This window comes from Orycteropus afer, unplaced genomic scaffold (assembly GCF_000298275.1).
Source record: "Orycteropus afer afer isolate SDZICR_OR568_19922 unplaced genomic scaffold, OryAfe1.0 scaffold00017, whole genome shotgun sequence".
NCBI classification, from domain to species: domain Eukaryota; kingdom Metazoa; phylum Chordata; class Mammalia; order Tubulidentata; family Orycteropodidae; genus Orycteropus; species Orycteropus afer.
In genome coordinates this window covers 15,420,512-15,433,965 of record NW_006921604.1, presented here as the reverse complement: position 1 = coordinate 15,433,965, position 13,454 = coordinate 15,420,512, and the positions used below count along the sequence as shown (strand labels likewise).

The 13,454-nt window shown below is 36.2% G+C and overlaps 1 protein-coding gene across 1 annotated transcript in view; it reads right to left on the bottom strand.

Annotated features, from left to right (window-relative positions):
- Positions 1–2,381: 2,381 nt before the first annotated feature.
- The window catches only part of SLC9A2 (solute carrier family 9 member A2), a 167,147-nt gene continuing 156,074 nt past the window's right edge, over positions 2,382–13,454 (bottom strand). Inside the window, exons 8-11 of the mRNA XM_007959546.1 lie at positions 8,193–8,289; positions 5,945–6,076; positions 4,751–4,841; positions 2,382–2,758 (exon numbers count right to left, since the gene is read on the bottom strand). Coding sequence (XP_007957737.1) covers positions 2,382–2,758; positions 4,751–4,841; positions 5,945–6,076; positions 8,193–8,289 — 697 coding nt within the window. The remainder of the gene's footprint in view (positions 2,759–4,750; positions 4,842–5,944; positions 6,077–8,192; positions 8,290–13,454) is intronic.

The window sequence follows — 13,454 nt, the reverse complement described above, 5'->3', positions numbered from 1 at the left end:
CATGTTTCTTCCATCATTTCCAGGGCATTAAACCTCTTAGAATATTTATTAATATGAGCCAAAAAAAAAAAAAAAAAAACCTCACTGCCATCGAGTCGAATCTGACTCATAGCAAACCCTCCTTGGATTTCTGAGATGGTATCACTACGGAAGTAGATTGCTTAATCTTCCTTCTAAGGAGTGGCTGGTGGGTTTGAACTGCCAGTCTTCTGGTTAGCAGTCAGATACCTTAGGCACTCACCCCAGAGCTCTAATTAATATGAGAAGTCAAGAAAAATCAGGAAATTTATTTTTAAGGTCATTTTCACTCTCTACCTTCCTTTTCACTGGATCCCAGATTAGAGCAAATGGTTAAATGCTCAAGTACTAGCTGAAAAGTTGACAGTTTGGACCAGCCAGCTGTGCCTCCTAAGAAAGGCCTGGTGATCTGCTTCCAAACAGTTACAGCCTCAACAACTCTGTGGTGCAGTCGTATTACACGAGGTCACCCGATTTGGCAGCAACCACTAATAACATGGTTCCAAGCTTTCATAAATTGTAACTATTCTCTAAACTTTCTCTTTGCATTCTCAAAAAAAATACATATCACCATTTAGCAAATCTTATTCCTATAACAAAATCCTGTAAGTTAGTTTCATTTTTATTCACATAAAAACTATAAAAAAGCTTCATTTAAAATTGAGACATTTTTGGTACAGAGTCCTAAACTTGCAGTTTTCAAATCAGGGCCTTCCACTGATCAACTTGGGAGCATCTGAAACTTATACATTTTGTATCTGTCCTATCCTCTGTCTCGTGCCCAACAACCCAGCAGTATTCCAAGATTTTAGAGCATGATAAAAAGGGTAGATTTACTTCTCAGTGTTGGTGGGAGGAGGAAGGTGTTGGAGAACCATTGCTCAGGTTTTCTCAGTGTCTTTTTGACACTTTGTGTATTTTATTTATGTTTCCTCCAGTAATACTGTGGACACTTGTATTCTTTGATATATCTGCAATGTGAAAGCAAGGTATTACATGAGTGCCTTCATCTAATAACTAAATCCAGAAATTTAGAGACTTGTTCCAGCTAAGTTTTAAAGAAGGACTGTTGAGCAAAAATAATAGGCCAAGAAAATACAGTTTAAGAGACAGATTCAAATATTCATCTTTAATGATTATGTTCCACTTCTTTTTCTTTCTACTGTACTTTAAAAGGTTACTCAGATGAGTAGAATCCATTTTATATGAAAAATATGAGTTATACTTTATTGAGGGGGAGAGGTACCAAATTACAGCCTAGTGCAAAAAAATAGAACTGCCACATTCTCCACAATGCTTCTGGAATAAAATTCAAAACCTGAAACCTCACTCATTTGTTCAACAGTGGATTACTGTGTATGTAAACCTCCATCCTTGTTTGTGTGGGACCTATGGCCTGGACTCAAAGTTCTAGATCACTCTAGAGGAAAATTCTACGGAAACAAACAGTGGTAGTTGATGGGCATGAAAATCATCTGTATCCTCCTACAAGTATTGCACAAAATAAAACCCACCAATAAGTTGTAAACAAATGCTTCCTCACTTCCCCACATGCCACACATGAGGTCCACATGGGTAGAACTTTGTCAAAAGCTGCCACCAAGTCTGTCATACACTGGAAGCTGGTTTCACCCCTACAACTTTCGTCTTTGCAGCATTTAAACAAGAAGGGGAGATGGAATTTACAACTAAACACATGCCAGAGGAACAAATGAAGAACCAGTGACTCTCATCATTTCATAGGAGTAATGGGGCCTCTAATTTGTGCCATAGGAGCCAGAGACTTTATCTGCCTAGGTACTCTGATTGTTTTCCTAGTGTCAGTCACTGGATTTCTCTGCTCTGGACCTCGTTCTTCCTTTACCAACTACTCTTTTTTCAGGATGGGAAACTTCCCTTATCCTGAGCTGATGGACCCACCGCCCTCCAGGAGCTCCCCTTTAACTCTTGGAAAGATGCTGTGAGTACTTTTAGTGCCATTCACTTAAAAACTGATTACAGATATATATATTTACATAAATAAAATTTGAGGCATATATGTATATATTAAAATTTTCATTAAGAGGGTGTGTTAAAAATTTCAAGTTCTGTCATTCAAGTTCAATAAAGGCACACTTTTTTTTTTCCTTTAGACCTGTAAAGAATACAATTGCTGGCAATAAGTCATAAAAGACTTTTTTTTTTCTTTGATTTTCCTCTTGTCAAAATAAGTATTCATCATCCCATTAATTAATACCATGGTTCTACCACACATAGAAAAATCCATAAAAAGTTTAAAATCGATTCCATTGTTCTCAGGTTTCAGAGTAATAAACTATAGGTATGTTCGGTTTGTCTCCCCAGGTCTGCTCTGGCTGCTTCCATTAAGGCTTATCACTTCCAAATCTGGCTTTCCGATTTCCAGGTTCTGATGCTCTCCGGACCAGCCTTGGTGGTGGCTTAGGTCGGATGCCTTCAGTCAAACTTTCTTCCGTCTCTGGGCCCATCGGAATCTGGCCTTTGGAGAGAAGGGGCTGCCTTAGTACACCTGGGGTCTGGGTGCCTCCCTCTTTGCTGTGGGGAACTGAAGTGTTGCAGGGCTGCCCTCTACTGGAATCTCCTTCTACTTCGTTCTTATATTCCATTTTGTAGGCCTGCTGGGCTTTCTTTGAGAACTGTTCTGGCAAAAAGCGCCTTGCTCGGGGCTGCAAGTTGAGGACGGTGGTCCCAGTACCTGTGTCTGAGTCACTGCTGTTGCCATCTACCACAGAGGAAAAGAAGGACAAAATGGGCAACCAAGTTAGAGAGAAGGTGTTGTAAGTGACAGTACATTAGTGGATCAGTGCAACTGTTATGCTCTCAGGCTCTAGGAGGGTGGGAAGCCCCCCTTCTACACAAACACATAGAAGGCTTCATTCTAACTTTAGCTGAATGACATTGGATATGGTATGCAATCTCTGTAAGCCTTTATAATCACAAGTGTGTACTAACAGTATGGCTTATTATGTGCCACGCACTATCCTAATCACTTAAAATTTATTGACGCACTTAATCCTCATAATCACCCATTTTAGGGACAGAGTAACAGGTTCACAAGAGAAGTAGTAAGTAGTAGAGCTGGAATTCAAATGAAGACAGTCTGGCAGCAGGGGCTATGCTCTCACCTGCCCCACAGGAATGATCCAAGGAGACAATATATTCAAGAAGCTTAGCACTGTGTCTGGCACACATCAGGCATCCAATAAAAAACAACTGCCATCAAGTTGGCTCCAACTCATGGTGACCCCATGTGTGTCCCAGTAGACCTGTACTCTGCAGGGTTTTCAATGTCTGATTCTTTGAAACTAGATCTCCAGGTCTTTTTCAGAGGCACCTCTGGGTGGAATCAAACCTCCAACCTTTCTGTTAGCTATAGAGCATATGTTGTACACCCACGGACTCTGAGCAGTCTAATTAGCTGCTCTTGTGAAGCTCCATGCCTTAATCTGGAATCTCGTACACAGCTTCACTTATTTCCTTTATATTTTTATACAAGGGGAAGGAGAGGTCCAAACCACAAATGTGTATTTCCCGAGCAAGGAGAGGAGGAATGATTAGAACCAAGGGATTGTCAAAATTCAGGTCGTGGAGTCATGTGGGTAGGATAGTTGACAGGATGGTGGTAGTTGAGTCACCTAGTATGCTTGCCTAAGAGTTGAGATTCTTGGGACGTGAGAGTATTTCTGATGGTCAAATGGTAACAACATGGGCCATTATTATAAATATTCAGTGCTCTCTTTTATTTCCTTGTTCTCCCTTCCAATTTCTCACCTTGCCCCCCAGTAACATGAGCCATCATTTGATGACTTCTCGGTGAATTAAGTAAACAAACCCCTCCCAAAAGGGTATTACTGTTATATCCTACATTGTACTACCATGGAATCCTAACACAGTACTTCTGGGGTTCACCAAAAATGACTTGTGAGTCTATATAAAGATTATAATCCAATAATTAGATGGTGGAATTAGACCATTTGGAACTAACAGATCTGTCCTGGAGAAAGTGCAGCCTGAATGTTTCTTGGAAGTGAGAATGGCCAGGCTTCGTTTCACCTACTTTGGTCATGTTGTTCAGAAGGGACCACTCCCTGGAGAAGGATATCATGCTTGGTAAAGTGGATGGCCAATGAAAAAAGGGAAGGTGCTCAACGAGATGGATTGACATGGTGGCTGCAACAGTGGGCTCAGGTATAGCAAGTATTGTGAGGCTGGTGCCAGACCAGACAGTGTTTAGTTCTTTTTTACATAGAGTCGCTATGAGTCGGAGCTAACTCAATGGCACCAACAACAACAATAACAGAATTAGACCTGATAATACAAATTTAATAATTATAATCAGAAGTAAAATACATGGTTGCCTTTATGAAAATATATTAGAATTATTAAAAATTTAAAGGTTTACACATTTGCAGATTTATAATTTTCTATTTCCCTGTCAAATAACCACAATGGTAATAGTACTTACTATTGCTATATCAAATAAAGTTATTGTGAGGACTAATTGACTTATTTATAATGTACACAGAACTCCATTTATAAAGGTTGCAATGCCAATAAAAGCTCATCACATTATTTTTACACTTGCAAGCTATTGGACTCATAGTCATTAATAAAAAAGAGTAATTTCTTTCTTATAAGAAATAGTAAATAGATTTGATTTTTAAGAAATAGTAAATAGATTTGATTTTTTTTTTATTCCATGTGTATTTATTACCTGCATTAGATAAATTCTTTTTCTTTTGTAGCTTTTCTGGAAGCTTTGTATTTTTAGGTAATGATAAATATCGGGAGGTTGATGTAGAAGCCTACAAAGGAAATAGAAAACCTTAATTAGACTACTCAAATAGCTTTTATTGTATATTAGAAGTTTAAAATTTTGGGGCAGAATGTGCATTGGTATTAAAATTTAAATTAGTTCTCAATTCAAAATTACTTTGTGGAGGGGCTGTAGGAGTGGGGAGTAAAATTCTAAGCAATAATTGCAATAATTACTGTATTTGAAATAACTAAATTCCTTCCAAAACATAATAGAAATCAGTCCTAAGGAAGACAGAAATAAACTGCAACCATTAGGAACAAGATGTACAAACCACTGGGTTTTCTTTAAGAAAAGCTAACTTTCTTAAAGAAAAAGTTGTCTCAGTAGACAACTATTTCTAAGAGTATGACTACAAAGACTCAGGATTTATATGTAAAGGATGAAAACTGTAGCATATTTAAGTTTTATTTACTTTAATAGATTTGGAAACCATTTGATCTCTGATAACCTAACAAAGAATATTATTTAAAATAAGATACAATGCCTGCTATATTAAATCCATAAATCATACTTTCATTAAAAAGGGCTTTTCTTATCTATCCACAATACCTTGGACCAACTAAAATGCTGAAAAAACCATCCCATGAATGCTCACATCACTAGCCACTGTGGTTTTCTCACAGTTCCTCAGTGATCACACAGGTGCCCACCCCAGAGCCTTTGTACTGGCTGTCCCCTCTCCTTGGAAAGCTCCATTATTACTTTCCAAATGAAGCTTGGCCCAGGCATTCTACTTTAAATTTTAGCTTATTTTGCCCCTTTGGTACTCCCAAGCTCCTTCTTTGACTCTATTTTTGATTACTTTTTTCTACGGTACTAGTGGTTGCTTATCATAACATAGTAACAGTCTATTGCTTATTGCCTTCTTCTACATGCATAGGATCTTTCTCAGTTTCATTCACCGAAACATGTTCCAAGTGCCTAGAACAGTGTATGGAACATTGTTTTTCAAAGGAATATTTGGAAATGATTCATAATTCCATCCCAGAATCCTATCCCCAAAGTAATCCTCAGCAGCCCTCCGTTAGCAGAGGCTCCCGGCTTTGCTGTTGGAAGCCTATGCATTCCAGAGGCACAGAATCCAGTTACCCTGCGATCCCGATTTAAGCTGCTGTCTTTCCTAATGCTTTCTCTCAGACTGTGCCGTCGGCGGATCAGAATCTCTTTGGCTTGCCTCTCACTCGTGTCGGCAGTCAGATTGTGTCTGTTGTATGACAAAGTCTGAAATGAAAACACAGAAGTGACATTTTACAAAAGAACTGACACTTCCCCTCGACATTCCAAAACTTTACCATGTTTCTTTAGCTTTGCACCTCAGCTAGGCATTTAAAATCTCTGTGCAGAGAAAGAAAATAAATAAAAATTAAAAATATAAAAGCTAACATTCTTTCAAATTATGACAGCCCTCTTTGTCCTCTAAGGAAAGTCAGTGTATATATTTTTCGTTGAAAAGTACAATCTTGATAAAGGAGAAAAATGACTGAATTCATGTAGTGGCTTTATCTACATCAAAGTATTTTATATGTATTTAGTTATCATTGGCACCTGGTAAAAAAATCATCTTCATACCAAAAAAAAAAAGAAAGAAAGAAACCCACTGCCATCAAGTCAATTGACTCATGGTGACCCACAGAACAGAGTAGAACTTCCCCATAGTGTTTCCAAAACTGTAAATCTTTACAGAAGCAGACTGCCTCATCTTTCTCCTACGGAACAACTGGTAAGTTCAAACCACTGACCTTTTGGTTAGGATCTGAGTGCTTTAACCACTGCATCACCAGAATTCCTTATACATTCTCTACTAAATAGAAATTACTGGTATTTAACAATAACAACAGGAAAAAAAAAAAATTGAAGCCACTTGGTGGTGCCATGTCCTTTTGATTAACTTCAGAACCTTTCCATAAAAGCAAAGCTTTTAACCTTTGTGCCACTAGGCTATCCCCTCAAAGTGTAGCGTAGTGCCTAAGGCACTTGACAGCTAACCACAAGGCTGGTGGTTCAAACCCACCAGCCACTCCTCGGAAGGAAGGCTGGGAAATCTACTTCTGTAGTGATACTACCTCGGAAATCCAAGGAGGGGTCACTGTGAGTCGGGTCCCACTCGATGGCAAGTAACAACAACAATTTAATGATAGGGCTGGGACCAGTCTAGTAGTTGTTGGAGAGACATTACAATTTGGAAAATATAGATCAGCTGTAAGGTAGCAGTGGGGTGTTCCAAATGGAGACAGTGAAGACACGGGTAAAGGAATGAAGACAGAACTTAGAAATCATGGGCTTTTGGGGAGGGTGGACAAGGGAGTTATAGAAAATAGGTTATATAAAATGGAGCTTAGAAATAGAGACCCCAAATTCTAAAATAATACTTTATTTTAGAATTGTTTTGTTTAGTTTAAATAAGAGAATAAATTCATTAAAAAGGAGTTATATGGAGATGAACAGAAAAATGATAATGTAGGATTTTGGGGAAGCCAGCTAAGAAGTGACAGAAATGAGCCAGACATCAGTGAGAATGGCCACTGACAAGATGTGTGACCCTCTGTGACACTTCATCTCACTGTGCCTCAGTCACTTCATCTATAATATGGAGACAGTATTAACAAGTACAACATGGCACTGAAATAGAGCTTAGCAAATCATATCATGCTTGGTAGGGTGGAGGGTCAACGAAAGAGGGGGAGGCCTTCAACGAGATGGATTGATACAGTGGCTGCGATGATGGGCTCGAGTATAGCAGGGATTGTGGGGCTGGTGCGGGATCGGGCAGTGTTTCGTTCTGCTGTGCATGGGGTCGCTATGAGTCGGAAACGACTCGACGACACTTAACAACAACAACAACAAATCATATCAACTAAGTGTTAGCTGTATTATTAGCAAATTATTAGAATGCAGTGCTGATAATGGAAATGTAGTGAAAGAAGTAATTCAAAAGATATAGGAAAAATACTATAAAACTTTACGGATATCAATGAAGACTTAATGCATTTAAAGGGCTTCTAAAGTTATTTTCTTAAGAAAATAAAAAAAATAGCCATCAATTAATTTCTCCATAATTAGTCAACACATATTTCTTTATCTCTCGGCCCACAGGAGCAGAAAACCCAAGGGATTCTGAGTTTTTAGCCATGGTGTCTGGGAGGAGAATGGTGGTACCCTGATGGGGTACAAGATGGGAATGCTCTGAAGAGGGGCCTGAGAGAAGAAGAGAAGACGCCCAAATGTCAGATAAGCAGAATTTGAAGCTAATGGTGGGTCATCCAATTATTGCCCAAAATGAAAATGGACATTTTTAGCCAAAGGCAAACAAGTACTTTGATAAATAAATTATTCTCACTCGCTGACGGATTTGATAGAGATTTCTTGATAATATTTCTCTAATTTCATCCATTTCACCAGGTGTGAGCTTTCTTATTTTTTCTTCACGACAGTCACTGCAAAAGTATAGAAAAAAGTGTTAGGGTTTACTACTCAATAAATGTTGGAATCATTGATATTCTTCCTTAGATATATAATTATTTAAGAAGAAGAATCATAGTTTAATGAATAAGATTTACAATTTATTATATGTAATATTTTTAAATCATTCAAGATTTTAAAACTTTTATTTCATTGTCAAATTCATTCATGACATGAACAACTACCTCCTTTGCCAAAAGACCAGAACAGGTTGGTTCCCAGCTATGTTACTGAATGTTTTGATCAAAGATTCTACAGAAATCTTGATCAGAAGTGGGGAAAGATGTGGAACACAAATTCTCATGGAATTCAGACTTTGTGGAGCCATTAAGGCTGAATGAACCCCCAAAACTATTGCACTGAGATTATCTTTAAACTTTAAACCTGAAACCAAAAATAGTCCCTGAAGTCGTCTTTAAACCAAACAATAGTTAAGTTTCGTTAGTAAAGTATCTGCTTTGAGACTGATCAGAGGAAGGGCTGAGAGGACACAGACAACTATGACTCACCCCATGATGGGAAGAAAACATTATCAGCATTCCCAAATCCACCCTACCCTTTCAGCTCAAATCCCTTTAAAAACTCTGACCAGTCCCCAGCTCGGGGAGACAGACATTTTGGAGAAACGGTTCTCACTGTCTTCTTGGGTATCCATGCCCAATAAACCTTTTGCTTTCCCTTAAAAAAAAAAAAAAAAAAATCTGCCTTGAGCATTTGCTCCTTTAAAGAACCATCTCCATGGGATCAAACTGACAACAGCAACTTGGACGTTTAGCTGGGAAGCTTGGGGACAGTGAGTTTACGTTAATGGTTGAGGAACAATTTGGAAAAGGAGTGTAAGAATGGTTGTACAATTTGAAGAATGTAATCAAAGTCACTGGATTGTATACATAGAAATTGTTGAGTTGATATATGTTCTGCTGTGTATATTTTCAACAAAAAAACCCAAAAATTAATGAAATAAATTATTTACAAAAATCATTCATGGCAAGCTTAACATGCTTAAGTTTGTACAGATTCTATTTACTTAATATTTGAAGTAAAACTATTGTTGTTGTTGTTGTTGTTGTTATATGCCGTCGAGTCGGCCCTGACTCATAGCGACCCCTCCTTGGGTTCCGAGGCATTATCACTACGGAAGTAGGATTGCCCAACCTTCCTTCCGAGGAGTGGCTGGTGGGTTTGAACCGCCAGCCTTCTGGTTAGCAGTCAAGTGCTTTAGCCACTATGCTACCAGAGCTCCCTATAGTGGCTTATAATTTATTTCTAACACTCCATAAATAAGCTAATATAGATTTGTCAGGGTTTTTTCATCAGGAACTTAATTGGTTGTATTTTACTCAGAAGGTTTGGTCCTTTAAATACCTCATCACAACATTTGCCAAAACACCATTTATAACATTTATGTACCCAATGGGTAATGAATAAACACAAGAGTAATGAATACAGAGATAGAAGATTTCAGCAAGACACACTAAAATTCATTTTTGCTCAAAATCAATGTTCAAATGACTTTTAAGAAAGCAGATTCTTAGAATATAGAACTATTCAGATAGCTGTTCAGTTGTCATATTTCTTGGTTATCGTCTTTAAGGAAGTAGGCTGCCAGGTGCATTTTCTTCCAGTGCACCACTGAGAAGAACTGCTAACCTACAGGTTAGAAGTCAAGTACAAACCATCTGTACCACTACGGACTTCTTTTTTCTGTATATGCATACCTAATTAACCCAGGACTATTTTTTTGAAAACCATTCCTTTTCTATGGCTTTGTACCATAAACTTTGCCATTAACTGAGAGTCCATACATAGGTGGGTCAATTTTGTTCCAAGGTGTATTTCCCTGTACTTGTTTCACTCTCATATTGTCTTAATTTCTGTAATTTTATAATGAAATCTTGTTTTCTGTAATAGGTAAATGATCTGAATGTTCTTCTTCAAAACTATTTTGATTAATTTGGGCCCTTTAAATTTCCATGGAAATTTTAATTACACACACACACTACAACCTGTTGGGATTTTGAAAAACATTGCTTTGGATCCACAGATCAATTTGGTAGCAATCGAAATTTTTACAGAGATTTTCTCTCTTTTTATTAATGTCATCTTTCATTTCTTTTGGACTTCATGGATGGCTTTTTGTGTAAGGTTCTCATATATTTTCAATATATTCAATGTTTGTGGTTGATGTTGTATATGATGTCTCATGATGTTATTTAAACGTATTTTTAAATTTCATCTTTGGTTTGTTGATAATTAGGAAAATACTACTTTTTTTCCTCTATATTTAGAAATCTGTATAAATTTATTTACTATTCATAATTCGTCAAGTCGGACCCGACTCATAGCGACCCCTCCTTGGGTTTCCGAGGCAGTATCACTACGGAAGTAGATTGCCTCATCTTCTTTCCAGGGAGTGGCTGGTGGGTTTGAACCGCCAGCCTTCTGGTTAGCAGTCAAGCGCCTTAGGCACTATGCTACCAGAGCTCCTATTTACCCATAGGGTGTTTTCAATTCCCTATGAACAATCAGGTTGTTTGTGATTAATGACAATTTACCTTGTCCTTTCCTATCCTTATCTTTTTAATTTCTTTTTCTTGCTTAGAGCTGGTAAAATATTCAATAGCAATGGTAATAATAGGCATCCTTGTCTTGTTCCAGATCCTAGGGTAACCTTGTCAACATTTCAGTATTAAAAATTGTATTTGCTATAGTTTTTTATGAATAGACTTTTATCAGTTTAAGGAAGGGTTTCCTCTATTAGTTTGCCTGGAGTTTGTTGTTTTAAATCAAGAACTGAACATTGAATTTCATCTTTTTTTTTTTTTTTTTTTTTTTCTGAATCTATTGGAATTACAAGGGAGCTCTTGTGGCGTAGTGCCTAAGGCATTTGACATCTGGTGGTTCAAACCCACCAGCCACTCCTCAGAAGGGAGGTTGGGCAATCTACTTCCATAGTGATACGGCCTCAGAAACCCAAGGAGGGGTCACTATGAGTTGGATGCAACTCGACAGCAGTGAGTTTTGTTTTTGTGGTTTATTGGGACTATGATGATTCTTTCTTTATTCTATTAATGTGGTGAATAATTTTGGTTGGATTTTTCCATTACCCAGCCTTGTATTCCTGGAATAAAACCCAATTGACTATTGTGCGTATCCTTTGCTATAGAATCTCTGTATTTGGTTTGCTAATATTTTGTTTGGGATTTCTACAGAAATACTATAAAGTGAGGTTGGTTTATAATTTTCCTTTCTGGAAAATATCTTTGTCAGATATTGTCAAAGTTACACTGGTCTCAGAAAACAATATGGGAAGTTCTCATCTTAATCTCTAATACAGTTTGTTGTATAAGATCATTGTTCTTTAAATGTTTAGTAGAATTCACAAATTAAGGCAAATGTTTTCAGATTTTTCTTCATAAAAAGGATTTCAATTACAGATGTATTTACTTAATAGTTAGAGGACTATTTGAATTTTTTATACTTTTGTGGATTTAATGCATTGCTTCCTCTTCTAATTTCATAGCATGAGTGCTGAGATTACTGATTTTCAGACTGACTTCAATTCTAGTGACTATACAAGACTAAAAGTTTCCCCTTTAACTATTGCTTTACACAAATTTTATATGTCATATTTTCATTATTATTCAATTCAAAACATTTTCTCATTTCCAGCATGATTAGTGACTTGATCTAATTTTTATTTAACTTCCAAAATATAGGGATATTCTAGTCTTTGTTTTCTTCTTATTTTATTTTTTATTTGTGTACTTTGAGTTAAGAAAACATATTTTATTTATTTATTATTTGTTAGTTGTGTTGTTAAAACCTTTTATGTTCTTACCAAAATTTTGTCTTCTCATCCTGTCAGTTACTAGTGGAAGAGTGTTACAGTCTTCCTCAATGTTTATAAAAATGTGTATTTTCATTGTGGTTCTGCCATATTTAGCTTTATATATTTTGAAGCTTTGTTATTGTTTGTGTAGTAATTAAGACTTGTGTTTTGTCCCTGCTGAATTCAATTTTAATCATTTTGCAAAATATCTCTTTATATCCAGCAATGCTTCTTGCCTTAAAGCGTATATTTTCTGATAACATAGTTACACAAATTTTCTTTTGTTTCATGCTTCATTATATGTACATATATACCCTATTAGATAATAAGACATCCTTTATTATCCTTTTATTTGCAATCTTTCTATATACTCACATATTAAGATCTCTCTTATAAGCAACATCTAGTGAGTTTTGTATTTTTATCCTTTCTATCTTCCTTTTTTAATTGGAATGTCTATTAAGTTTATATTCAGTGTAACTACTTTTGGATTCAAGTCTATCATTTTGCTATTTACCTTCTATTTTTCCTGTCTCTATGATTAGTTTATCTCTTTTGTTGCCTTCTTTTGAAATTATGTTTTATTTCATTTCTCCTATCTATTGTTGTCAGTTACATTCTTTTATTTATTTGTAGTCGTTACCTTGGATAAATATAACATAAACCATTTGACTTCTTAAAGGCCAAAATAAATTATTAATTTGACCATTTTTCTGGTTAATCCAGGGACATTAGAACACTTTACCACCATTCATCTCCTCTCAATTTATAAACTATTATTGTTGTAAATTTTAATTCTATATATAATCAAAACTCCACAAGATACTATTATATACAGTTATTCATTTACATTTTTCAAAATATTTACTCTTTCCATTGATTTGAATTTCTTCCTTTGCCTCCAAGCTTCTCTATAAGATATTTTTTCTTTGTCTGAAGAAAATCCTTTAGTATTTACTTTACAGCAGTGTTTTTTATTTGTCTGAAAATGTCTTTATCTTACTAGTTTTTTGAAGGGTAATTTATCAGGGTATGTAGCTCTAGTTTGGCAGTTGTTTTCTTTCAGAATTATGAAGATAACATTTACTACCATTGATTTTGTTGAAAAGTTAGTTCTATTCTTTTATATTTAAATTGATCCCCCTTCCCTTTCTGGGTTTGTTGAAGATTTTTTCTTTGTGTTTGAAACTGTTTCTTAGCAGTTTTACTAGAATTAGTTTTCATTTTATCTAATCTGTTTGGAGTTTATCATAGTTTATATCTTTTACTAGTTTTGGAAAATTCTCAGTCATTATCTCTTCAAATGTT